This window comes from Arachis hypogaea, chromosome 16 (genome assembly GCF_003086295.3).
Source record: "Arachis hypogaea cultivar Tifrunner chromosome 16, arahy.Tifrunner.gnm2.J5K5, whole genome shotgun sequence".
NCBI classification, from domain to species: Eukaryota; Viridiplantae; Streptophyta; class Magnoliopsida; order Fabales; family Fabaceae; genus Arachis; species Arachis hypogaea.
The window spans coordinates 31,911,809-31,937,694 of NC_092051.1; the positions used below are offsets into that span (position 1 = coordinate 31,911,809).

General features: G+C 29.8%; 3 protein-coding genes across 4 annotated transcripts; 1 reads left to right on the forward strand and 2 right to left on the reverse strand.

Moving 5' to 3' along the window:
* Window positions 1-606: 606 nt before the first annotated feature.
* LOC112758898 (short-chain dehydrogenase TIC 32 B, chloroplastic) lies at window positions 607-10,166 on the forward strand. 2 transcript variants are annotated; one of them, XM_025807686.3, is made up of 8 exons: window positions 607-946; window positions 1,624-1,855; window positions 1,935-2,014; window positions 2,462-2,615; window positions 2,694-2,772; window positions 5,953-6,041; window positions 6,147-6,193; window positions 9,797-10,166. In XM_025807686.3, exons 1-8 carry the CDS (start codon window positions 826-828, stop codon window positions 9,844-9,846), a joined length of 852 nt encoding a protein of 283 aa, XP_025663471.1. In that variant the 5' UTR covers window positions 607-825; the 3' UTR covers window positions 9,847-10,166. The 2 variants fall into 2 exon arrangements, with proteins under 2 accessions (XP_025663471.1, XP_025663470.1); XM_025807685.3 differs by having other exon boundaries at window positions 5,953-6,037.
* Window positions 10,167-11,255: 1,089 nt separating this feature from the next.
* Window positions 11,256-15,863, reverse strand: LOC112758899 (UNC93-like protein 3). The gene is made up of 10 exons (XM_025807687.3): window positions 15,170-15,863; window positions 14,918-15,081; window positions 14,037-14,100; window positions 13,837-13,950; window positions 13,502-13,546; window positions 12,651-12,901; window positions 12,441-12,531; window positions 12,203-12,315; window positions 11,994-12,117; window positions 11,256-11,662 (listed from the first exon to the last, which is right to left on the reverse strand). Exons 1-10 carry the CDS (start codon window positions 15,353-15,355, stop codon window positions 11,474-11,476), a joined length of 1,341 nt encoding a protein of 446 aa, XP_025663472.1. The 5' UTR covers window positions 15,356-15,863; the 3' UTR covers window positions 11,256-11,473.
* A 4,142-nt stretch (window positions 15,864-20,005) lies between these two features.
* LOC112758901 (heat shock 70 kDa protein 4) lies at window positions 20,006-22,986 on the reverse strand. Its single transcript, XM_025807688.2, has 2 exons — window positions 22,419-22,986; window positions 20,006-21,919 (listed from the first exon to the last, which is right to left on the reverse strand). Exons 1-2 carry the CDS (start codon window positions 22,630-22,632, stop codon window positions 20,178-20,180), a joined length of 1,956 nt encoding a protein of 651 aa, XP_025663473.1. The 5' UTR covers window positions 22,633-22,986; the 3' UTR covers window positions 20,006-20,177.
* Window positions 22,987-25,886: the final 2,900 nt, after the last annotated feature.

Here is a 25,886-nt window from a genome sequence, read left to right on the forward strand (position 1 = left end):
TATCTCATTTTTTAAAGAGTTTTCAAGAGTACGTATTTCTGAGTACTCCTCAAACGAAGATGATGAATTATTGTTGCCAGCAGTTTTGAAAACGCCATACCCACAAATCACTTTTAGAAATCATACTTGTCGTCTATTTAATATTTAACTCTTCAACTTCTCCTTCTCACCCAAATCAAGGTAGATTTTTTTTAAAATTAAGCGTTTTGGTCCTAATATATGTTCTTCCCAAATTGGAGACATAGAGATCTTGAAATTCAAATGTATATTTTTTTTTGTGGCACAGCAAACTTGTCCCCTGATAAAAAAAAAATTGGATTCCATAATATAATCCCAGAATAATTTCTTTTAGTAATAATTTTTTTTATTATTTTATTTAAAAAAATATTATAAATAGTCTATAAATTACACATATTAATAATAAAACATTTATTTTATTTATATAAAAAAAAAGGTCCAATCAAACTACCATAAAGGAGCAACAATTAATATGAAATTGATAAGTGCACAACTTGAATTCCTAGAGTCCAAATAAGGGAAAAATTCACATCACAATCAAAATAAAGCTGTCAACCTACAACCTAAGAACCTCTCCCTTAATAAGAAGAAAACCATAGGCCTCATATATTATACTAACTTTACTACTGTACTATTGCTTCCATGTATAGACCATACCTTCTCCACTTGTAAATTGGTCCAATCTTGCTTTCTACTTTGGTAGGTATTATATTATAAATTAAATTAGTTTCCCCTCTCTCTCTCTCTCTATATATATATATAGTAGGAGATTGCTTTGGATCACTCATCAACAATAAAGGTTTGAGAATGGTGGGAGTTATATCGTTGCTAACAGGGAGGGCTGGTCCAAGTGGCTTTGGATCAGCTTCAACAGCAGAGGAGGTTACTCATGGAATTGATGCCTCCAACCTCACTGCTATTATCACTGGTCAGTTATTAATTAAAATGGTGGTGGTATTCATGTTCTTCCATATTAATATTATATAATAATTTTATGTTATATCAACTACTCTTCATATTCTTACGTACAAAATTAAACCCTTAGTATGATATTAATCCGTTAATATGTGTATTTTTAGATTTTGCTATATAGTGGTGTCCATCTAATTAATTAGGAGTTTTGGTATTCAACAGGTAGTCGAGAATATTCGGGTAAAACCCAATTAGATTCATTTTCATTTGGCCTGGATATCTGGTTCAGTATTACGAAAAGCGATCCAACTTGAAATATCAATTATTCTATATATTTATAAAAAAAATTGTAGTATTGATCTGTGATATTAATTTATAGTTTTAATCCATTATAATGTTAATTTATTATAGTGTTAATAAATATCAAAATATGTGACGATGATTTGTAGTTTAATCTCTTTTTTCTTTTTTTAAAATATTTACTACCTTTTTTGTATTTTTTTTTTTGTCATTTTTCTATATTTTTTATTATTTTCTGCATCTTTTCCTTCTAGTTATGGTGGCAGCACTGTTTTATTATTTATGAAATTTCAGTTTTTGTTTCTAGAGTTACTATATATATATAAATGGAACTTTGAGAAGGAATAGAAAGAATGTGATTGTGATGTGTTGTGTTATAAACTTATAATGCAGGAGGAGCAAGTGGCATTGGATTGGAGACAGCGAGAGTGCTGGCTCTGAGGAATGTACACGTCATCATTGGTGTACGGAATACAGTTAGTGCGAAGAAGGCGAAGGAAGAGATTGTTGAGCAGAAGCCGTCCGCCCGTGTTGACATTCTGAAGCTCGATTTGTGCTCTCTCACATCTGTTGCTTCTTTTGTCCACAACTTCCTTGCTCTTCATCTTCCTCTCAATATCTTAATGTTCCACTTCTCTTTCTCTTTTTCTTTTCTTTTTTACTCTCTTAAATATGCAACACCCTTATCCATTCATTCATTACAGAAACAATGCTGGAGTCATGTTCTGCCCTTTCAAGCTGTCAGAGAATGGGGTTGAAACGCAGTTTCATACTAACCATCTTGGTATAATTTACCTTGTAAATAATTTACTTAATTAATATATTCAGTTCAAAATATCAAAAGCTATATATTTATTATTGATATTCAATTTAGATAAAATTTGATATAAATTTTTTTTATCATATATAAATTTATAATTCAATTATTAAAACGCCATACATTTTATAAAAAAATATAAATAATATAATTTTACTTAAATTATCTGTGATGTCATCTTATTTTAACTTATCTAGTAGTATAGATCTCATTAATAAGTAGTCTGGTGTTTTGGATAAGACTCGCTGCAAAGTAATTAAAAATTAAATCAATGTTTATTATTATCTGTACTAAGCAAGTTAACTCACTCAGCAACAAGTTTTCTCCTAAACGTATGTCGTTATTATTTTCAGTATTAATTGTAGTATTATAATAATAGACTCCACTATGCTTTTTGTTTTTTCCTTCTTTCAGGACATTTCTTGTTGACAAACCTGCTCCTCGAGAAAATGAAACAAACTGCGGAAGCCACAGGAATTGAAGGGAGGATAATAAATTTGTCATCAATTGCCCACAACTACACTTACAGAAAGGGAATTAGATTTCAAAAGCTGAATGAACGGAAAGGGTATGTATGTAACTTAAGGAATTTGCTATGATATGATTCGCAAGATCATTTACAAAACAAACGGTTACAACATTTCAGTTATGATAACAAGAAGGCGTACGGCCAGTCCAAGTTATGCAACATACTGCACTCAAATGAGCTTTCTCGTCGCCTACAGGTCACTAGTCCACTAATTCTTCACCTTTATATATTAACATATACATATCCATAAATACTGGCGTGATTAATGGTTAAATTAGTCCTTAAAAAATATTTTTTAAATTTATTTTTGGTAAATTTTATTAATTAAATTAATTTTTTAAAAATTATAAATTATTTATTTTTATTTTTCCGTTACTTCATTACTAGTTTTTGCCAACAATTAATGATATAAAATGTTAATTTACATTATACATAACACCTAATATATTCAATTAAATACTAAACAAATATATTTATAAAAATCTATTAATTTAGTGTTATTGGGTTACGTTAGGATTATAATTTATATAATTAAAAAAATAGACTAAATTGATAAATTTTCATGAACATATTTGTTCAGCATCCAACTGAACATACTAGGTATCATGCATGTTATCGCGTTAACATTATATATCATTAATTATTGACGAAAATTATTAATTAGGTTATAGAAAGACAAAAATAATTAATTTATAATTTTTAAAAGATTAATTTAATTGATAAAATTTTTCAATAACAAATTTAAAAAATACCCATCTTTCACTAATTTAATCATTATAAAAATAATAAAAATTAAAATAGTTAAAATAATTTATTTATAATTTAATTAAAAGTTTTAGGTTCAAATCTTAAAAATATTTTTTTATAAATTATATAAAAAAACATTTTATAAAAAAATTTAAATGCCCATATATCTATATATATAAAAAATAAGATTTATAGTTTTTATTTTTTATTTTCTTAAATATATAATAAATATATTAATAACTTAAAGTTTATATGGTTTATGTAAAAAAAAAAAGTTTCAATTGATAATCCTGAAGAAAAGAAATGTTATATGCACATTGTGTTATACTTTTTGTACACGTGTTTCTTTTATTAAAAATACTAATAACAAGTAAAAAGAACTTTAAAAAAATTCTTTTATATCATAAAATAAAAAATTTAGAAAGGTAATGCAAATGTGGTCTTCATAAATAAAAGTATGACACATGTGATATGAAGTTATGAACATCGACGATCGCTTTTAAGATTTTAAAATAAAAAAAGAAATATATTTTGATTTATAATTTATTTCATACCCCATTGACATAATATTTAAAAAGGTGCGCAACAATAGCCCGAAAAAAAAATATTTTTTTATTTGCGATCTAACCTAAAAAGGTGAACCACAGAGATAATCACCACAATGGAAAGATCTTTATCTTGATTTTACATATTATTTTTCATTTTTGCGGCTAATGTAAGAAAAATTGAAAAAATATATTTTCTACTTTAATTTCATAGTCATTGTCAATAAAATTTAAAAAAAATAAGATTTTTCATCAGTAAAGTTAGAAAAAAAAAAATCAGCTACTTTACGCAATTTTTACTATATAATTTATTGACATTTTAATAAAGAAATACTCCTTCCATGAATTTAAATAAAATATAAAATAAATAAGAATAGAAATATAAATTATGTTGTATGAAGTACAGATATTTTATTAATTTGTCGTATTTGTGTGTCAAATATATTTTAGATCTAATATTCGTTTAACACGTATGTTTTTTATTTATGTCAAACTGTATTTTAATAAAAAATTAAAAAAAATTCAGACACATTTAGACATATCTAAATACTATCACATGTTAGTGTTCAGTGTTATTCTTAACATATATTTTTGAAATGAGTCTAAAAATAGTATATATTATTATTTAGTAAAACAAAAAATATTTTAAATACTTTATATAATTAAAAAAAATATTAAAAATAATCAAAAAAATCTTGTCTCCAATGTTTTCATCTTATTTAAGTTTTCAAAGTTTTAAAATTGTCTAAATATTGTCATGCCGTTATTTCTGTTAACTGAATTATTAACAATGGGACAACATTAAGACGATTTTGAAATATTAGAAACTTAAATAAGACGATTTAAATATTAGGAATAATTTTATGACTTATCCCAAATATTAATGACAAAAACAATATTTTACTTAAAATTTAAATTGGACTAAAATTTTAAATAAGACTAAAATCTAATAAAATACAAACAATTTTTTTCATATATTTATTAAAAATATTTGGTATATTAGTAGTAAATAATAAGGTTTTTAAATTAAAGGGTTAGAATTTAAATCTCACTTATAACATTTTTAGAAAATAACATATATGCATAATAATATTAAATAGGCTCAAGCTAGCTAGTCTGATAGTTTTCGTAGACTTTTCAATAAGTCTAAATTTAATCTTTTAAGATGAAAAAGCTCTATTATAAGCTTGATCCTGAGATTTTTTTTTATTAGACAGATCGATTGTAAGTCAGGTCCAAACTCTTGATAAATCCTTTAACCTGATTCTATCACTACTTCTAATTTTTAAAAGATTTTATATTTTAGCTTTTATACTATTTTTTATGGCTATATTTTATATTAATTTTTTGAACATTAATAGTCTCAAAAATAATTTTATAGGTGCTAATGAATTAAAAAATATTTTTTAATAAATTTTAAAAAATCGTTAATCATTCTGTTTTAAATTTATATATTTATAAAAATATATATTTTACAAAATTTGAATTAAAACGCAAAATTTAAGTTTTTATTCATATATAATTTTATTTTTTTATATTTTATTTGAATTTAAATTAAAAGTATTTTTTATTGATATTTATGCAAAAAAGTTAATGGAGAGTAAATAAATTATTAACTTAGCAGGTCAAAGAGAGATTGAAAATAATAAAAATTGCGTAGAATAGCTGATCGTGTTTTTTTTTTCATTTTAATATCGTAGCAGTGACTATAAAATTAAAGTAGGAAATATACATTTTCAATTTCTCTTATACTGCTTGCGAAAATAAGAAATAATTATATTTTTGTATAAAATAGTAAATATATAATTTTTTATTTAAAAGAACCCATTTTGTTAAGCTAATAAACATATTTTTATTTGACATGTGTACTATAAGAGATCACATCTTACAAAATTAACCGAGAGAAAATTTGAGAAGATTTATTTTTATATTTAAGTAGCTAAAAGATGAAAGCAATCAACAATCCTAGTTATGAGAAGTCACCAAAAATAAAATCCTAGTTATGAGTTTGTCTTTCTTTCTTTTTTTTTTTTTTTTTTTTTGGTATCGAGTTTTGACTTGATTTGCATTTTTGGTTTCTACAGGAAGAGGGTGTGAACATCACTGTTAACTCGGTCCACCCAGGAGTCATAATGACTCCTCTTATGAGACACTCTTCTTACCTGATGCGTCCGTTAATTCTTTCTCCTTAAACCACATAAAAACATACTAGTTCTCATTTTTTGTATTATTTATTTCATCTCTAAGACCATAATATGATTTATTTCATTTCATGTAGATTTCCTGAAGATCTTCACCTTTTACATATGGAAGAACGTTCCACAGGTATTTTATTTCACTTCCTTCCCCTACGATTACATAGCACGTGTGTGCAGTGCTACTTTTACATACAAGGACACAAAAATCAAAAGACATACCAAGCCAGTTCACTTTTCTTCGTGTTGGTCAATCCAATTGCGGAGGAAAGTAGACTAACTCAATGTCTTAACATTTGTGAATTTTATGGTGTAGAAAAAAAAAAGAATCTTTTATATATATATTAATGTGTCATCAAAATATATTATTGATAAGGGTTTAGAATAAAAAAGACTAAAAATAATTTTTGGACATAATCAGCAAATTACGGTATTTATTATTCTTTTATACACGTACTTTATTTAATTTATAAATCTGATTTAACTATATTTTATTAGTGTTAATGTGACATTAGGTTGGGTTTGGGTTAAGGATGATTTTTTTGTATTTTATAAAATCGTGTAAATTATGGGTTAGGCAAATTGAATTTGATTGGACTTCTTGTATTTTTATTTTGTATTAGAGTGAGGTCCTATTTATGAATTTTATTGTATGTACAGGTATTTTTTGTTTTAGACTTTGAGATATATAGATATGGTCTTTAGATTTTTTGTTATGTATTATAAAAATCCTTTTTCAGCATCAATAGAGTTATTTGTTCATTGTTAGCGTTAGAAGTGACAGCAGAAATAGAAACTGGATTAGGAAATTAGTTAGGTCTGTCGGGTCAGATTTAATTTGTGGACCTTGACCCTATTCCAAAAAAAATACAAAACAAAAATTCTGACCCAAAAGCTAAAAGTTAAAACCCAAAAAAAAAAAACAAAAAAAATATTCCAAGATCATTTATGGGTAATGTTATAATATTTTAATATATGTGTTAACGTATAATAATAATAATAATAATAATAATAATAATAATTTATTTATAATGATAATAATAGTAATAATAATAATCATCGGTCATAATAATTTATTTACGGTATATGTTTGTTTATTTTCATAATAATAAATATTAAAAAATTAATAATAATAGTTACCCTTTTTCGTCAACCTCTAATTAAACTTCCGAAACTCCATCCTAAAGGTTAAATGATTTATCCTTCTTCATCAACCTCTAATTAAATTCTAAAACTCAATCATAAAATCTAAACACTAAGTCATAACCCATAAATAATAAAATATTAAATATATATTACAAAAATTAATTCTTAAATCTTAAATTATAAAAATAAATTCTTAACTCCAAATACATGGTGCATATCCTACTCTACTATATACTGTTAATCTTATTTTATTATCAAACAACTCTAAATTATATACTCTAATTCCTAAACATTAAAACTCAAACAATTAGACTAAACATCTTAAATCATAACATGTATATTGTAATACTATAAATTATATAAACAATTAATTCTATATTCTAATCCTACATTAAACTATAACTCATAAACCTCATGCCTTTAACTAGTAGTAGTAATAGTTATTGGTAATTTACTATAAGTATTATTTTTGTTATATTATTCTTACTGCTATTATTATTATTATCTCCTAACATTATTATTGATATTATTTTTATTATTTTTAAATATTATTGTTAATTTTTTAATTTTATTAATATTTATTATTATAAAAATAAACAAACATATACAGTAAATAAAATTATCATGACCGATTATTATTATTATTATTATTATTATACACTAAAATATTGTAACACTCATAAATTATCTTGAAATATGTTCTTTCGTTTTTTTTTTTTTTGGGTTTTAACTTTTCTTTGTTTTGGCTTTTGGATCAAATTTTTTTTTGTATTTTTTTTTTTTTTTTGAGTAGGGTCAAGGTCCACAAATTAGATTCGACCGGACAAACCTAACCAATTCCCTAACTCGTTCTCACTCCTGTTGCCACCTCTAACGTTAACAATGGACAAATAATATATTTTGACAAAACATTAATACATGTGTAGAAGATTCTCTTTTTTTACACCAAAGAATTCACCCCTGAAAAAAATTTAAGTATATGCAAGGACGGATTTATGTATTAGGGTGTGAGGACAAGTATTTTTACTGTAACTTAAAAATTTTTTGAGTAGTATATAATAATAATTATTCTTATTTGTCTCTATTAAATTAATTAATTTGATTCTACTAGAATTTTTATTTAATTTTTAATATTTGATAGTCAACTTAAAAATTTTATTTTATATATGTGTTTTTATGATCAATTCTTAAACTTAAATAAAATTGGTGTTATTTATTAGAAATTGGTTGAGACTTGAAAAAATATTGTTTATTTATGATTATTTCTTTTTTTTAAAGTTAGCTCTAATTTTGTCATAACAACTACATTAATTAAAAGAATTTTTTAAATTATAAATATTATAAAGAGTGGATTTCGTAATCGTAAGAAAAATGATTTTTTAAATAATTATTTGGTAATATATTATAAAGAGAGATTGATTATATTGACAATAAAAAAATTATTCAATTTGTTTTCAAATATAAAACTTAGAATAATCAAATTCTAAAGAATATGTTATTATTTAAATTACTATTTTAATATTTTAATTTGTTAGTTAGATAATTTGAAAATTAATTATATTTTATAATAATAAAATATAATTATAAAAAGAGTAAAGTATCGTTTTTGTCTCAAACGTTTGGGTTAAATTCTATTTGTGTTCCTAACGTTTAAATTGTCCTATTTGTATCCCTAACGTTTATAAAAGTGATTCAATGTTATCCTTCCGTCAATTACACATCATGAACGCTTTAGTTTGAGTTTTAAAAATCTTTTCTTGAAGTTAGAATACAAATGTTTGGGATAGAATCGATGATCCACTCCGAAAAATAGCTCATCAAAAGTTGAAACTAATTCCTACAACATTTACATAATTCACTTTTCTAGGAACATAATTGAATCTAAATACAAATAGTGGGTATAATATTAAAATCGAATACATCCAAGTGAGACCTAATTGAGAATGAATACATCCAAGTGAAAATAATTGAAAAATGTAATCTGATTTGTTAGTATAATTGATAGTAGGATAACATTGAATCAATTTTATAAACGTTAGGGATACAAATAGGACGATTTAAACGTTAGAGACATAAATAGGATTTACCCCAAACGTTTAGGACAAAAACGATATTTTACTCTTATAAAAATTAGGTTTAATTACTCTATAAATTTTTATAATTTTATCAAATTTTTATTTAGATCCTTATAATTTAAAAGTTTGTAATCATGTTGAGTCCCTATATTAATAAAAGAATCCTCCATTAGATTTTTTTAACTTTTTGTTTTAACATTTATTTTTATATTTAATGTAGGATGAATTATAAAATAAAATATTTTAGGATTAGTATATATTTTCTAAAAGACAACTACAAGGATCTAATTAAAATATTTTACCTAATATAATGATTTAATTACAAACTTTTAGACTATAACAACTTAACTGAAAAATTGGTAAAGTATAAGAACTAATAAAGTATTTAAACTAAAATATTATTATTATTTTATATATATTTTGTTTCCATTATTAAAATTTTTTGGATCTGTGAGTGAGGACATGTAACAATAAATGTGATGAATTATAATTTGTTGTTTATAATGTAACAGGGAGCAGCCACGACATGCTATGTTGCTCTGCACCCAAGCGTGAAAGGTGAAACTGGCAAGTACTTTGTGGATTGCAATAAGGTTAAACCAAGCAAATTTGCCTCAAACGAACAGCTTGGAAGGAAACTCTGGGATTTCAGTGAAAGACTCATCAATTCAATTTCTAAAGCTTAAGTAACCTTTTGCTGTTTGTTTGGGACAGAATCCTAGTCAAGTTCTCAAGTCTATCCATCAAAACCCATTACTAGTTGTTATCATAATTTCTCGCTTTATACGATGTTTCCCAGACATTTTCTCTATGTTGACTTTGAATTTATGTGTGTAATTTAAAGGGTGGACTTAATAGTTATGAATTGGATTTTCTGATAAACGTGCTAAGACAAACCAAATGCCGAAAGGAAAAAAAATAACAATAGAAGGCATCAATTTCAGTTCAGCATGATAGCTAAACACTTATACTTAACCCTGAAAATCTATTGTATCAATTTCGTTGTGTGGATTTACAAAGGTCAATGTTAAAAGAAATTGAAGAGTTTGGCATGAATTCGGTATCTTAACTATCCCCTGGCATCTGAATCTAAAAAGGAAAAACAAGTTAGGGTACATCTTCAAGGAGTTTGATCACGATCAAACAAGCCCACAGCACGGACCATGAAGGCAGAGGCGGCTACAATTACCGCCGCAAAGACCGGAGGCACGATAAGATCAACCTTAGATTTCAACAACAGAGGAGCAGGAAAACAGAGGATGTCTCCTGGGAAGTCCAAGGGCATTCTAATAGATCCAACATTGTTGCACTTCTGGGAGAACGAAGAGGATGGGGTTATGGCCGAGACGAATGCCACCTGCAGCGAGAGCGCGGCCACCACCACCGTGAAGGTTAGCATGGTTGTCCAAGTGGCAGCATAGATTAGAATAGGCCATGGGGTTGTGAGGTGCAAACGGATAAAGTTAGAGAGCCAGAGAGGCATCTTATGGTGGCTCCTCCGTCTTTGGTAGAAATAGTCTTTATAAACAAAATAGGGGTGCAGTGAAATTAGGTGCAGAACAACCTAATCATAACTACTTTTTGAGGATGTTGGTGATTTTGGTTCCGATGGACCAATGAGGATTGACGTGGATTTTGACTTAATGAGTCGCATGATGGCCATTCTGACCAAGTTATGGGGTTCAGAATTTGCCACTAGGCGTCCATGGGTTCGGTATAGTTCTGTTTTAGATGAAAACAAAAAAGACTGGAGAGCGACTCCACCATATCTAAAAATTAAAATAAAAATGTTGTATGCGTGGAAACAAGGTACCGGTTGTTTAGAAATATGGTTGCTTCCGCACTATACCCTCTAGAAAAGGTCAAAATTGAAATCTACCTTCAGTTTTGCACACATCTTACCCCAGCATTGCGTCCTCTATCTCTAACAAGTAAATCACTGAAGCTCACATATTAATTTGAGACACCCAATAACCAACAACAGATTTGTGTATGTGTGTGCTACGTGAGCTTTTAATTATAAATTACAATTATCACAATTTATAATTTTACACAGCACATTGAACCGCAAGAAATGTCACCATAAATAAAAGAGGTAGTTCCAATGGATAGATAGGGTATATAGGCAAAAATAGAGATCATATAGTTTATACTGGATCTATTATGCTTGCAGTTGTACAGCGTTGAATTCACTCCCGGGGAGTGGATGAGGGTGTCTTAGCCACCTTGAGAGCTAGCCACAGAAAACTGCCGAATGAGGAGCATAGCAACACCAGCGATATCACGAGCACTGCCTGGAATGAGATGTGTGGTGCCGCAAAAAATACTATAGAAATTGTAGCGCTTTGCCATATCTTTAGCTGCGCAAAGGCCCCTTCCTACACGCGAAAGCAAAACAAACTTGAAACAAGAGGTAACTTAAAGTAACTATTGGTAACATTGCAGAAAAAATATATCAGGGATGTGAGGAGAATGTAATAAGAGGAAAACAGCAGGGAATGCACTAGTTTTGAATGAAACTTATAGAGTAATCAGCTTGGACACATGAACAAGCAATTCATAGTGATATATCCCAAACAAACTATCAAGCATACAGCCTCCATAAAGAAATGGAAAGGCAAGGTAAACAAATCAATAGGATATGATCTGAATATTGCAAGTTGCAACCCAATTTAAGGATCATGATGTTGTCTGTGGCATATGATATACCGTGTCATGTTTAAATAGCATTCCAAGCAAAGCATTGAGCTGTGTCATCAGAACTCCATCACCAATGCCCAATAATGCAGCCAAAAAGAGTATGTATAGGGTACCGACCCATCCGCTAGACATGCTGCAACAGGAGTGTGCAAAGGAAGAAAGAGTTACAGAGGGGAAAACAATATTCACAAATTAAGCGAAGTGTATTTATTGCAGACCTGACATCTAGAAGAAGTAAGATATATACAAGTGCCTGAACAAATGCTCCTACTGACACTATGGACGTAATAGAAGCAAGACCAGTGGTGAGTCGACCAGCGGCCAGAGAACACTGAAAGATTTTTAAAAATAAGGAAATAAATATTAATGATCTCAAAGTAATTCATTTGTATATAGTATGGGGTAAAATATTTTGATGGGAAAGGCAAGGAACCAGAGCCTGCTTTCCATACTTACTATTCCATCAAAAGCCCCATATGCTGCCATTGCACTGCCGACACCAGAAACACCAATTGCAGGGGTCACAACATACTTGGTAAATTCAGCCCTGCGAAAGAGTAGTTGATTAACACCCAAGACAGAGTGCATGTCAAAGGACACCAGAAATCAGAAAATGATTAGTAGAAGGTCATGAGGGTGAATGCCTTATAATAAACATGAGATTACCACACAAATGCTTGCTGTAGACCCGAATAAGCAATGAGGGGTATGGTCAACAACATTCTTACATCAGACAATGCACTGGTAAGTGATCTAGATAGGGATTTAATGGATGAACAAACACCAGCACCTGAAAATTCATATTCTTCCTTACTATTACCACTCCGGTTAGTCAGGAAGAACATTAGTACTGCACCAAAGGTCATAACACAAAGGAATATAACAAACAATACAGTAGTGCCATTGGTAGTTCCTTCCTGCAATGACAAGGAAAGAAAAAAACGATAAAGAAAATTCAAACCCTGAGCATTTCAAAACATGAAACTAGCTAGTATGAAACATGAGTATTTATTGTAAAAGGGTACATCAAAAACCCTGATCATTTTTACATTTCCTTCAAGTTTTTTTGTGTAGTATGTATGGTATACAAAATAACATATTTCCAATCATTAAACATAAATATGAAAATTAAAAATTAAATACAGCAAATGCTAAATTACAGTGTCAATATCATCAACTCACCATACTTACAAAGCCATTGAAACTTTGCAAGTGCTTAGCTTTAAAAATTTTAAATAAATAAATAAATAATATTAAATACACAACATCAACAAAAGCTAAACACTTTCCATAATAGAACTGCTAGTGTTATTTTGATTCAACAATAGACCTTCAGTTCTTTCAACCACGAAGCCAGTTGTTAATTCTTTTCTGAAAAGATACTGTCAGCAGTAGTCCTCATTTATGGTGACTAATGAGGAAAGGGTAAGCTTGAACAAACCACAGACCAGCAGTCGATAGTTAATAAACAAAACTAGAAGAAAAGTTGAACAATGTAAAGTCTAACAGCCACATACCTGGCCATCACTCAATAGAGCAAATGTGATGAGATTTCCAATAAACTGCAAAATAGTTTTTAGTAAATATGCATCCTAAAATGTATAAAGAGGAGTGCTAGAGGGCCAGCAACTTTTGTGATTTGTAGTTATCAAGTAGCCATCAATGATGATTTTAATGGTGTGAGATTTTATCCAATGGTGTGAGATTACTCACTTTTCTTTTGCTGGTTACATGCTGGCCAGAATTTAATAAAGTTGCTGGTCCTCTAGACTTTTTCATGTATAAATATTATTATTTAAAGAAACAGAAAAAAAGAAAGTGATCAAACTTGAGTCTAGAACAATTTGCTCACCTGATGGAGTGCATACACAGCCCAGAATTCCCCATTGAAATCACCAATTACTGCACCTTCATGCAAGTTGTAATCTGTAGCATGACTGCGTGCAGTGGATGTGAGATACGTTCCCTGTCAGGTCAAACTAGGATTTGTAAAGATTTAGGTGACTAATCACAATTTGAAGGAACTGCAGAGCCTTGGCGAATTATGTGTACCTGTCCAACCCATATTATTGAAGCACAAAACCCGAGGTACAAAGAGGCTGGAACCAGTGTATACCTGGTGAAGAATCAATCAGTGTTAAAGGTATGGATCATAATTTAGTATAATTTCAGCATACAAGGACACAAAGTTCAATACAAATGATGCACTCATATCAGCAGAACTATGAGTAGGCATGTACAACCAACAAATGGTCAGCCGTCAAGAATATCAAAACCATTCAAGAATCCCTATATACAACTAATCACAGCATATCTGTAAGTTGTTGAGAGTTCAATTTACTTTTCATGGATAAAATATTAAACTAGTCCAACCAGCCATGGTGATGTAATAATTCATCAGGAATTCAGTCAAATTGTTGATTTAGGGGCATACATAGCACCAGTACATGTGCATTGTTAACTGCATTCTTATGGTACTCTCTCCAAAATCAAACTCAAAAAAAAGACTTGTTCCACCCACACCACTACAAGTAAGGAATGCTGATAACAATTCCTTTTTATCCCTTGCAGCTTTGCTATTGTGATCCTTGTGAAGTTCGAAATCAACAATCCTTCTACAGATTCATTGAATTTAGCTACAAAACCGCCACCTATTTCTCCCATGAGCAGTGAGTACTTATATGTTTACTTAATAGGTAAAGAAACACAATTGGGAAACTTTTCCGTTGTCCCTTTCCTAAATTCTCTTTTAAACTGCCGAGGAAATTGCTTCTCATAGTAAATAAACACGCGCAAAAAAGTTGTTTTTACTTGGATCTTTTTCTTTCCTTGTGATAATACCTAGATGGCCGCAGAATTTCAATTCCATCTGAATACTTGTAGACAATAATGAACACTAAAAAAAATTTAGGTAGTAAGTAATTACTAATTACCAATTTGGCTTCAAGTTTGCAGCAACATACAACCAATAACCAGTTGAACCAATAATCAAAGCAATTTTGGGGCTGAGAACCCGCACCACCAATGAAGCAACCACCGAGAAAAAAGTGAAAGACAAATACAGGATCCCAAGCGACGTAGTCCCCAAGTCCTCCTCCTGAATTTACCAAAAATTAATTAAACCAATTCAACAAATTAAATTAAACAACGTGAGAGAGAGAGAATGTGTGTGTTAATTAAATTACAGTGTTGAGAGTACTCTGAAGATTCTGAGCAGCTCCATAGGCAAGGAATATCAAGAGAAATGCCAAGCTCAAAATATGAACATCCTTAGTGTGGCTCTTGGTCTTGATTGCTTCAACCGGCGAGGAATCGGCGGCGACGAGTGGCGCCTCTTCGTCGCGGCAAGGATTTGCGCTTGCAGACGCCATTGGTTCAAGTTCCCGATCCACTTCGAATAGTTATAGATAATTATATATGGCTACAGATACAGATAATAGCTATACAAAAGAAGAAAGAACCCTAGAAATTGTGGTCAACGTCAGCAATGGATGTTGACGTTTCACAGTGAGACGAATTGCCGGCTTCAGCTGCTCCCGCTACGAGACGCATGCAAAAATGTTCGTAAATAATTTACATGGATATAGTATAATATATTATATTAAAATGAAGTTGGTGCAGGCAACTGAAAATTGGATTGATTGGTGGAAGAATCTGAATCTGGCGTTGTAGAGTCCAGCGAGACTGAGACAGAGAGGAAGTGAGGGATAACGGTGTTTGATTTTTGTTATGCGGTGCTGATAATCAATTTTCTTTTCACTTTCAGTTTTTATTTTCTCTTTTTTTATTTTATCCTTCCAAAAGATGTATTTTGCAAGATTCTTTTTTCTAGTTTCGTCCTTGTGCGAAAGCACCGCCTCGCCAGTTTTAACGCAACTTGTAAGTTGTAACAGTATTGCCGGCTTATTTATTAGTTTTGTTTGAGGTTTATCTCAGCTTTTTTATGTGCAATGGTTTTGTGTTGGTTGAAAATAGAGGACAGGTTCAATAGACATTCTGAATCTGTAACAAGATTCTTGATTACTTGATCACTGATTCTACATGTACGTGTGTAAGTAGTAGTCAAATAGCAATCAAATTGTGCACATTGTACAACATTAAACATAATCCACGCCTTATGCGGAAGGAGTTTCCGTTTTTTTCCCCTCAAATTGGATATACTCTATACAAAATAATATACGGGGCAAATAACATAAATAAGTCAAGGACAGTAAAAAATTATAAAGATCGGCCAAATTAAAAATTGGTTCAGAAATTAACCAATGGATATTTTTATATAGTTTGAATTAGGTTGTTTTAAATTTTATATACATGTAATTCGAATATTCGAACTACTCACACACGTGCATACCCACTTATTCAAATCAACCTGATTCGAATTACACTTATAGACCACAATAATTCGAATCAGGTGATCCGAATTACACTCACACTCCTGCACACAGTAATTCGAATTGGTCAAATTCGAATTACTCATGATTTAATTCTGTCCATTCTTTTATTAAAAAAATAATAATTGATTAAAAAATTAATAATTTAAAAATATAAAAAATATCTATTTTATTTCATGCATTAAAAAAAGCTAACAAAATATTTAATTACAGACTTCTTTAAAATATTAATGAGCTATCAATTCAAATTTCATACAATACTCTTTTGTCCATTTTTAATAGCTCATGAATATTTTTTAATAAATTTTTTTAATAAATTTATTTAAATTATACCACAAAAAAATATTTTATTCTATACAAAATAATTTAAAAAATGGCTTAAAAGATGTTAGGAGTATTAGGAGTACTATAAAAATTTGTAATGTCCTAATGACTTAAGACATTAAAGAAATACTCTACATTGTCAATAATAATTTAGAAATTAAACAAAATATAGTTATAACCAGTATTTACCTAAATTACTAGCATATTACAAACTTTTATAGTACTCCTAATATTTTTTAAGCCATGTTTTTTTAAATTATTTTGCATAGAATAAAGGGCATTTTAAGCCATTTTAAGCCATTTTCTATACAAAATAATTTTAAAAAAATGGCTTAAAAAATGTTAGAAGTACTATAAAAATTTGTAATATTCTAGTAATTTAGGTAAATACTGGTTATAACTATATTTTTTTAATTTCTAAATTATTATTGATTATGTAGAGTATTTCTTTAATGTCCTAAATCATTAGGATATTACAAACTTTTATAGTACTCATAATATTTTTTAAGCCATTTTTTTAAAATTATTTTGCATAGAATAAAGGATATTTTAAGCCATTTTAAGTCATTTTCTATGCAAAACAATTTTAAAAAAATGACTTAAAAAATATTAGGAGTACCATAAAAATTTGTAATATTCTAGTAATTTAGGTAAATACTGGTTATAACTATATTTTTTTTAATTTCTAAATTATTATTGACTATGTAAAGTATTTATTTAATGTCTTAAGTCATTAGGACATTACAAATTTTTATAGTACTCCTAACATCTTTTAAGCCATTTTTTTAAATTATTTTGTATAGAATAAAATATTTTTTTGTTGTATAATTTAAATAAATTTATTAAAAAAATTTATAAAAAAATATTCATGAACTATTAAAAATGGGCAAAAGAGTATTGTATGAAATTCGAATTGATAGCTCATTAATATTTTAAAGAAGTCTCGTAATTAAATATTTTGTTAGCTTTTTTTTAATGCATGAAATAAAATATATATTTTTTAAATTTCTAAATTTTTAATTTTTTTAATCAATTATTAATTTTTTAATAAAAGAATGGGCAGAATTAAATCATGAGTAATTCGAATCTGGCCAATTCAAATTACTATGTGCAGCGTGTGTGAGTGTAATTGGAATCACCTGATTCGAATTACTGTGGGTGTAATTCGAATCAGGTTTATTCGAATTAGTGGGTGTATGCGTGTGTGAGTAGTTCGAATCAGTGTGATTCGAATTACATGTAATTAGAGTTTGGATTAGGCTGATTCGAACTATATACAAATGGCTCTTGGTTGATTCATGAACAAATTTTTGGTTTGGTGGATTTCTGTAATTTTTTCCTCCCCTTGGCTTAATATAGTGATTTGTCCTAATATATACTTGTGTTTATGTACATTTCTATTTACCGCATGTTTAAACACATATCTTTAGGGGTATTCATGGATCGGATCGTATTCGCAGATTCGCGATAAATATCCGCATTCGATCCGAAAATTGTGGATACGATCCGATCCGCAGATTGATCGGATCAGATCCCGAATATCTGCTCTACATCCGCATATCCGATTCGCCGATCTGCAGATCCGCACAATAATAATTATATATATATATATATATATATATATATATATATATATAGTGTTATATTTACTTGTTTGTATGTTTTAGTTAGTAACTATTATTCATATATTGTATTATTTTATTTTTTATTTAGAAAAAATTTAATATTTTAAGAATAAATAAGTTTAAAAGTGTGAAAGAAATATTTTTATTGAATTTTTTACATAAAAATATGATTAGAAAGAGAAGGTTCAATTATGCGGATATATCCGATATCCGATCCGCACATTTGCGAATCGGATCGGGTCGGATCCGACACTAAAAAACCTCGGATATCATATACGATCCGATCCACGTACACCCCAACATATCTTACCTACTTTCTCTAAATAAGTTTTTAATGAAATATAAAATATTTGCTCTACGGTTATCATTATCAATTATTAATCATGTCCATATACCAACAGAAAAGAATATACATACGAGAAAGTCTAAGCGACCAGCACTTTTATTAAAATTTGTTCAACATTTAGCCAGCAAAAAAAAAAAGTAATGCTCCATGGTAAGATGTAATCTCACACTATTAAAAATACTATTGATGACTAATTAATAGCTACAAATCACAAAATCTGTTGACTCCCTAGTACTACTCTATACATATTTCTTATTTCTTTTCAGTAATGCTAAGGAGACAAAAGAAACAGCAACAATTAATAAATACTAAATAAGACAAATTATAATTGTTTTTGGTTAATTTTTTATTTTTCTTTGATTACCAAACATTTCTATTTTTTAAATATAGTACTAAAGTGAATTGAGAAAAAGGCTAATAATGAACTAAAATTGGTTCATCTCAACTGTAGTTAGGGGTGTTCATAGTTCGGTCCGTCCCGAAAATTCGGCCCGGTTCCGAATTTTTTAGGGGCTAATTTAGTGTGATTTCACCAGGTTTAAGGCCGGGTAAGGGTCTCAAAAATAGACCCGATCATTATTTCGGATCAGGTCCGGACCATAGCTCGGGCCACCCGAACTCGGCCCAGTGTCCCGGTTATCATACACAATTAATATTTTGTTATTAGTGATGGATAATGGCTATTCTTATGTGGAATTTAAGTATTGTAAACCTTAATATTTTGTGTTATTAGTCATTATAAGACTATAAGTTAATGTTTTATATTTAAAATGCACAAGACTTTAGACTAATGTATAATATTATATTATTTGTATTGATTTAAATATTTGATGTTATTAAACAATATTAGTATTGATTGTGGTTATGCTTTAAATTTGGAGAAGTATTGGTTCTTGTTATATTTTTCTAAGTAAATTTTACAATATCATAATGGTTTGAGTTTTAAAAATTTGAATATTTTCACATGCTAGCTTACAAGAAAATAATATTAAAAGCCCGGTTTTTACCGGGTTTTTATGTGTTTGAATCTAACAAATAGACCGGTATATATTTCGAACCGAGTCTGAATCACATCAAATCCGATTTTACCCGACCCATGAACACCCCTAGTAATGATCAAAAGGTGTTAAACATACTGCTGGAATATATTTTCAGGAATCATCTTATAGGATCCTACTGTATCATATACATAGACCTGGAGGCAACATTGCCATGATGAATTGGGTAAGAAGCAATTAGTCTATTCACTTCGGATAAAGAAAATGCTTTTATGCGCCTAAAGCCCTAAACAATAATGAACCAAAGGACGACACACATCCCAGGACATCGGAAAAATAATTCCAAAGGGGGCAAAATGTATAAATATTTCAGTAACCCGTGTCAACTGAAATTTAAGTACACAAACCAAATAGATTACTTAAAATAGTTGTCTTCGATACTAAAAACCAAGTAACATAGGTGCAACAAAACACATCAAAGATATAATAATTTAGGAAAACAACTAAATTTAGTCGACTTCCTCAATCTTAGGGCCAGCACCACTTCCACCAGAGGGAGCATAGTCATCTTCGGCTGCACCAGCTCCACCAACATCAGGACCAGCACCACCTTGGTACATCTTGGCAATGATTGGATTGCAGATGCTTTCCAGTTCCTTCATCTTATCCTCAAACTCATCTGCTTCGGCAAGCTGGTTGCTGTCTAGCCACTGAATAGATTGCTCAATGGCATCCTCAATCTTCTTCTTGTCAGCTGGGTCAAGTTTTCCTCCAATCTTGTCATCCTTCACGGTGTTCCTCATGTTGTATGCATAGTTTTCCAAAGCATTCTTGGCTTCAACCTTCTTTTTATGCTCTTCATCCTCAGACTTGTACTTCTCAGCCTCTTGAACCATCTTCTCTATATCTTCCTTTGAAAGTCTTCCCTTGTCATTGGTGATGGTGATCTTATTCTTCTGGCCAGTAGTTTTGTCTTCCGCAGACACATTCAAGATACCATTGGCATCAATGTCAAAACACACAGTGATCTGTGGAACACCCCTGGGAGCAGGAGGAATGCCTGAAAGTTCAAATTTGCCCAACAAATTGTTATCCCTTGTCCTTGTTCTCTCACCCTCGAAGACCTGGATCAACACACCAGGCTGGTTGTCCGAATATGTTGAGAAAACTTGTTCCTTCTTTGTTGGAATTGTAGTGTTCCTTGGGATCAGGACGGTCATCACACCACCAGCAGTCTCCAAACCAAGTGACAGAGGGGTGACATCAAGAAGGAGTAGGTCCTGAACCTTTTCATTGCCCTCACCACTCAAGATGGCAGCCTGAACTGCAGCACCATAGGCAACAGCCTCATCAGGATTAATGCTCTTGCACAATTCCTTTCCATTGAAGAAATCTTGCAAAAGTTGTTGAACCTTGGGAATTCTAGTTGAACCGCCAACAAGGACAACATCATGGACACTTCTTTTGTCCATTTTAGCATCTCTCAAACATTTCTCAACCGGCTCCATACACTTCCTGAAAAGATCCATATTGAGCTCCTCAAACCTTGCACGAGTAATTGGAGAATAGAAATCAATTCCCTCATACAGCGAATCAATTTCAATGGTGGTCTGGGCAGTAGACGAAAGAGTCCTCTTTGCCCTCTCACAAGCTGTCCTCAACCTCCTAAGAGCTCTAGGGTTGCCACTTATGTCCTTCTTGTTCTTTCTCTTAAACTCCTGAACAAAGTGGTTCACCATTCTGTTATCAAAATCTTCGCCCCCAAGATGGGTGTCTCCAGCTGTAGCCTTCACCTCAAAGATACCTTCCTCAATAGTAAGCAAGGATACATCAAAAGTACCTCCACCAAGATCAAAAATCAAGACATTCTTCTCACCAACGCTTGTTGCCTTCTTGTCAAGACCATATGCAATGGCAGCAGCAGTAGGCTCATTGATAATTCTCATGACATTAAGACCAGCAATAACACCAGCATCCTTGGTTGCCTGACGCTGAGAATCATTGAAGTAAGCAGGGACAGTAACAACAGCGTTCTTCACTGAAGAGCCAAGATACGCCTCCGCAATCTCACGCATCTTCATGAGTACCATAGAAGAGATCTCTTCTGCGGCAAATTGTTTCTCTTCACCCTTGTAGTTAACCACAATCATGGGCTTCTCAGCAGGTCCAGAAATAACCTTAAATGGCCACAACTTAATATCACTCTGCACAGAGGGATCGCTAAATCTGCGACCAATCAGCCTCTTGGCATCTGAGAGAGAAGACAATTTATAAACAATCAATATATTGAACCATAAACTAACTAAAATATATACAACTTTCATCCGAGTAAGACCCATATTAATACTGTACAATAACTAATACACATACAAACCTTCAACCTATTGAGAGTCAAATCTTGGAACTTGAAGTACGAAGTAACGTCAGACCAGATCCAACAGTGATTTACATCGACGGATGATATTCAAAATTTCGTAATTTAAGATTATATTGACGCATCATGAAAAACGAGATAAGATTTCTACTATACTAGATCTAGAACCATTAATCCTTTTATAAATATTAAATACTCCAAACCAAGTCAACAAATGAAGCTTTCAATAAATGCTCTTAGATTAACTATCTACACGGTTCAACACAACATAAGATCGCATACATCAAATAAAACTAATCCATTTAGCTTACTGAGATAGCAGAGAGAACGACAATAAGGTTCTAAGAGAATTTGTGCATGGAAAAGTAGATCTCACCGAAGACAGTGTTGATAGGGTTCATGGCGACCTGGTTCTTGGCGGCATCGCCTATGAGACGCTCGGTGTCGGTGAATGCGACGTAGGACGGCGTCGTTCTGTTTCCTTGGTCGTTGGCGATGATCTCAACACGGTCATGCTGCCAAACTCCGACGCACGAGTACGTGGTTCCGAGATCGATTCCGATGGCTGGTCCCTCTCCTTTTCCGGCCATTGGATCCTAACTGCTGCTTTTTGCGTCGGCGAGAAAACGGAGAAAGAGATCTAAGAATGTGAGGACACAGCGCAAACACTGTGTTCCAAGTTTAGATGCAAAGAGGAAGAGGGAGAGTGGGTGGTTTAAGTTGTGTTATATATAGCTAGGGTTTGGGTTCTTTCTAGAATGTTCCTATGCCCTACTTAAGCTGTTAGAAGCCCGTTCAATTTGGGCTCGGATACTCTTAAGTGTTTCCAATAATGTGGGCCCGAGGCGCGGGCATGGCTCCCTCTACCTTCCAATTCAAAAGTTCACCGTTTGTTTGAGTTGTGAAAACGTGCCGAACCTGTCCAGCCAACCTGTCAAATCCGCAAAAAAAAAAAATAATAATAATAATGATAATAAATAATTGGCTAGGCTAAGATTTAGAACGTACCAAATAAAAAATCTACCAAATCCGTAGAGTCAAACTTGCGAATTTTGGCAGACCGGACGGGCAAGTCCGTCGGCCTAGACTTTTTTCGGTTAAAAAAAAATAATAGAGTAAAGTATTGGTTTTGTCTATAATATTTAGGGTAAATTTTTAAATTGTTCTTAATATTTAAATCGTCTTATTTAAATCCGTAATATTTTAGAATCGGCTTCATATTGTCCTGTCGTTAGCGATCTATTAACAGAATTGACACCCAAAATTGAAATGATTTTGAAATGTTAGAGACTTAAATAGGACGAAGTTGGAGACAAAAATGAAACATAGAAATAAATTTTAATTTTATCCTTCAATAATATCAATTTTTTATGGTAATAGTTATTCAATTATTTTTTAATCATATTTAAGTAAATTACACTTAATCACATTACTTTCATTCTAAATAAATTTATTTTTTTTATAATTTTACTTTTAAAGATTTTTAGTTATCATAAAATGTTTGTAGAATGACTAATACATATACTTATGAAACAGAAAAACAAAATAATACATATACAATAAAGTATAAATTTTTCATTTTATCTCTAATGTATCGAAATTCTTTAATATTTAATTTAGTTAAACTTCATTTTTAATTTTATTCTTCAATATAATAATATCAAATTTTTACGGTAAATAATTATTTAACTATTTTTTAATTTTATTTTTAATCATATTATTTATTTCTAAATAAATTTATTTTTTATTAAAAAAATAAAAAATAAATTAAGTAATTATTTATCATAAAAATTTAAAATTATTGAAGAAAATATTAAAATTTATCAAAAATTAAAACTATTAAAATTATTGAAGAAAAGTTTTTTTAACTTTTTAATAAATTTTAATTTTTTTCAATAATTTCAATTTTTTTATGATAAATAATTATTTAATTTATTTTTTAATTTTGCTCTTAATCAAAAATAAATTCACTTAGAAAAAAATAATGTGATTAAGAATAAAATTAAAAAATAATTAAATTATTATCTACTATAAAAATTTGACATTATTGAAGAATAAAATTAAAAATAAAGTTTAACTAAATTAAACATTAAAAAATTTCGATACATTAGAGATAAAAGGTACAATTTATATTTTATTGTACATGTATCATTTTTTTCTACAAGTTTATGTATTAGTCATTTTACAAACATTTCATTATGAGTAAAAATCTTTAAGAATTAAGAGTAAAATTATAAAAAAAAAATTAGAATGAAAGTAATGTGATTAAGTATAATTTACTTTGATGTGATAAAAAATAATTGAATAACTATGTATCGTAAAAATTGATATTATTGAAGGATAAAATTAAAATTTATTTCTATGTATCGTTTTTGTCTCCAACGTTTTCGTCCTATTTAAGCTCCTAACATTTCAAAATCGACTCAATTTTGTCCTACCGTCAATTCTGTTAACAGATCCTTAACGACAGGATAACATTGAGCCAATTTTGAAACGTTAGGGACTTAAGTAAGACGATTTAAACGTTAGGGACAATTTTGGGACTTACTCCAAACGTTGGGGATAAAAACGATACTTTACTCAAGATTATTGTACTACAAGAATATATATAAAAAAATTATAACTTTTAAATATACAAATTTGGGTTAGTCGGGTAGTTAGTTCACTTGTCCATTTAAGTAAGTATTGAGAGTTCGACAATCCATTGACCAACGACAAATCCTTAAATAAAATTCAGATTTGCAACAAATTAGTTCTTCATCTGTCGAGTTAGGAGATACCATAGACAACCGAAAAAAATTATAACTTCCAAATACACATCTTTCTCTTTTTTTTTTCTTTTATATTTTTATTAACTTTATTTGTTTTATTTTTCTATGTTTTATTTTATTTTACATTCTCATATATGTATTTAAGTTTTGTGACTTAACTTGTTTCTTAAAATAAAAATAATTCTTTTATTTTTTTATCACAAAATTTCATTTCTATTTTTTGTATTATAATCTATTACAAATATTATTATTATTCAAAATTGATTATTTAAAAATTAAGTTAAGATTATTATTGTTTTATTCTTTGCAATAATTAAAAACAGATATTATAATGAAAAATTCTATTGACACTAAGAATTTATAAGACTGAGAAAAAAATTTTATAATTTGACTATTTTTTATTTATGGTTTTTTTCTTTGGTCAAAATTTGTGTTTGAATGACAATTAAAATCTTTTTGTTTAGGTTAATTATTTTTTTAATTTTTTAAAATTAAAGTGTTAGGTAGGCTAATCTGCATAAATCTATCATAAAAAACAAACAAATTAACATTTTGAGACGTTTTACTTTAGCGGGGCAGGACTGAGTGGGCAAAATTAGCCTTTTTTTTTTTACTTTTAGCTTTTTTTTTTTTTTTTGGCTAAGGTTGAATAGTTAAAAAAGTCATAATTTTTTTTAAACTGTTAATAAGTGACTTAGCAAAATATCTTTTTAACGCTCTAAAAAAACTCCCAAATTTAATATGTTGAGGTTTAAATGGTGTAATATATACTCTCAAAAATATATAGATCATAGTATATGTTTAAGACTAAAGACTCAAAGTGATCTGCAGATTAGTCGGATAAGGTTGAACTTGGGTTAGTCGGGTAGGGTTGAACCGGATCGGATAGGGTGCGGGTTGAGGTTCAACCCTACCCGACCAACTCACACCCTATATATAATATACCCTCAAAAATGTAGAGATCATGGTATATGTTTAAGACTAAAGACTCAAAGTGATCTGCAGATTAGTCGGATAAGGTTGAACTTAGGTTAATCGGGTAGGGTTGAACCGGATCGGATAAGGTACAGGTT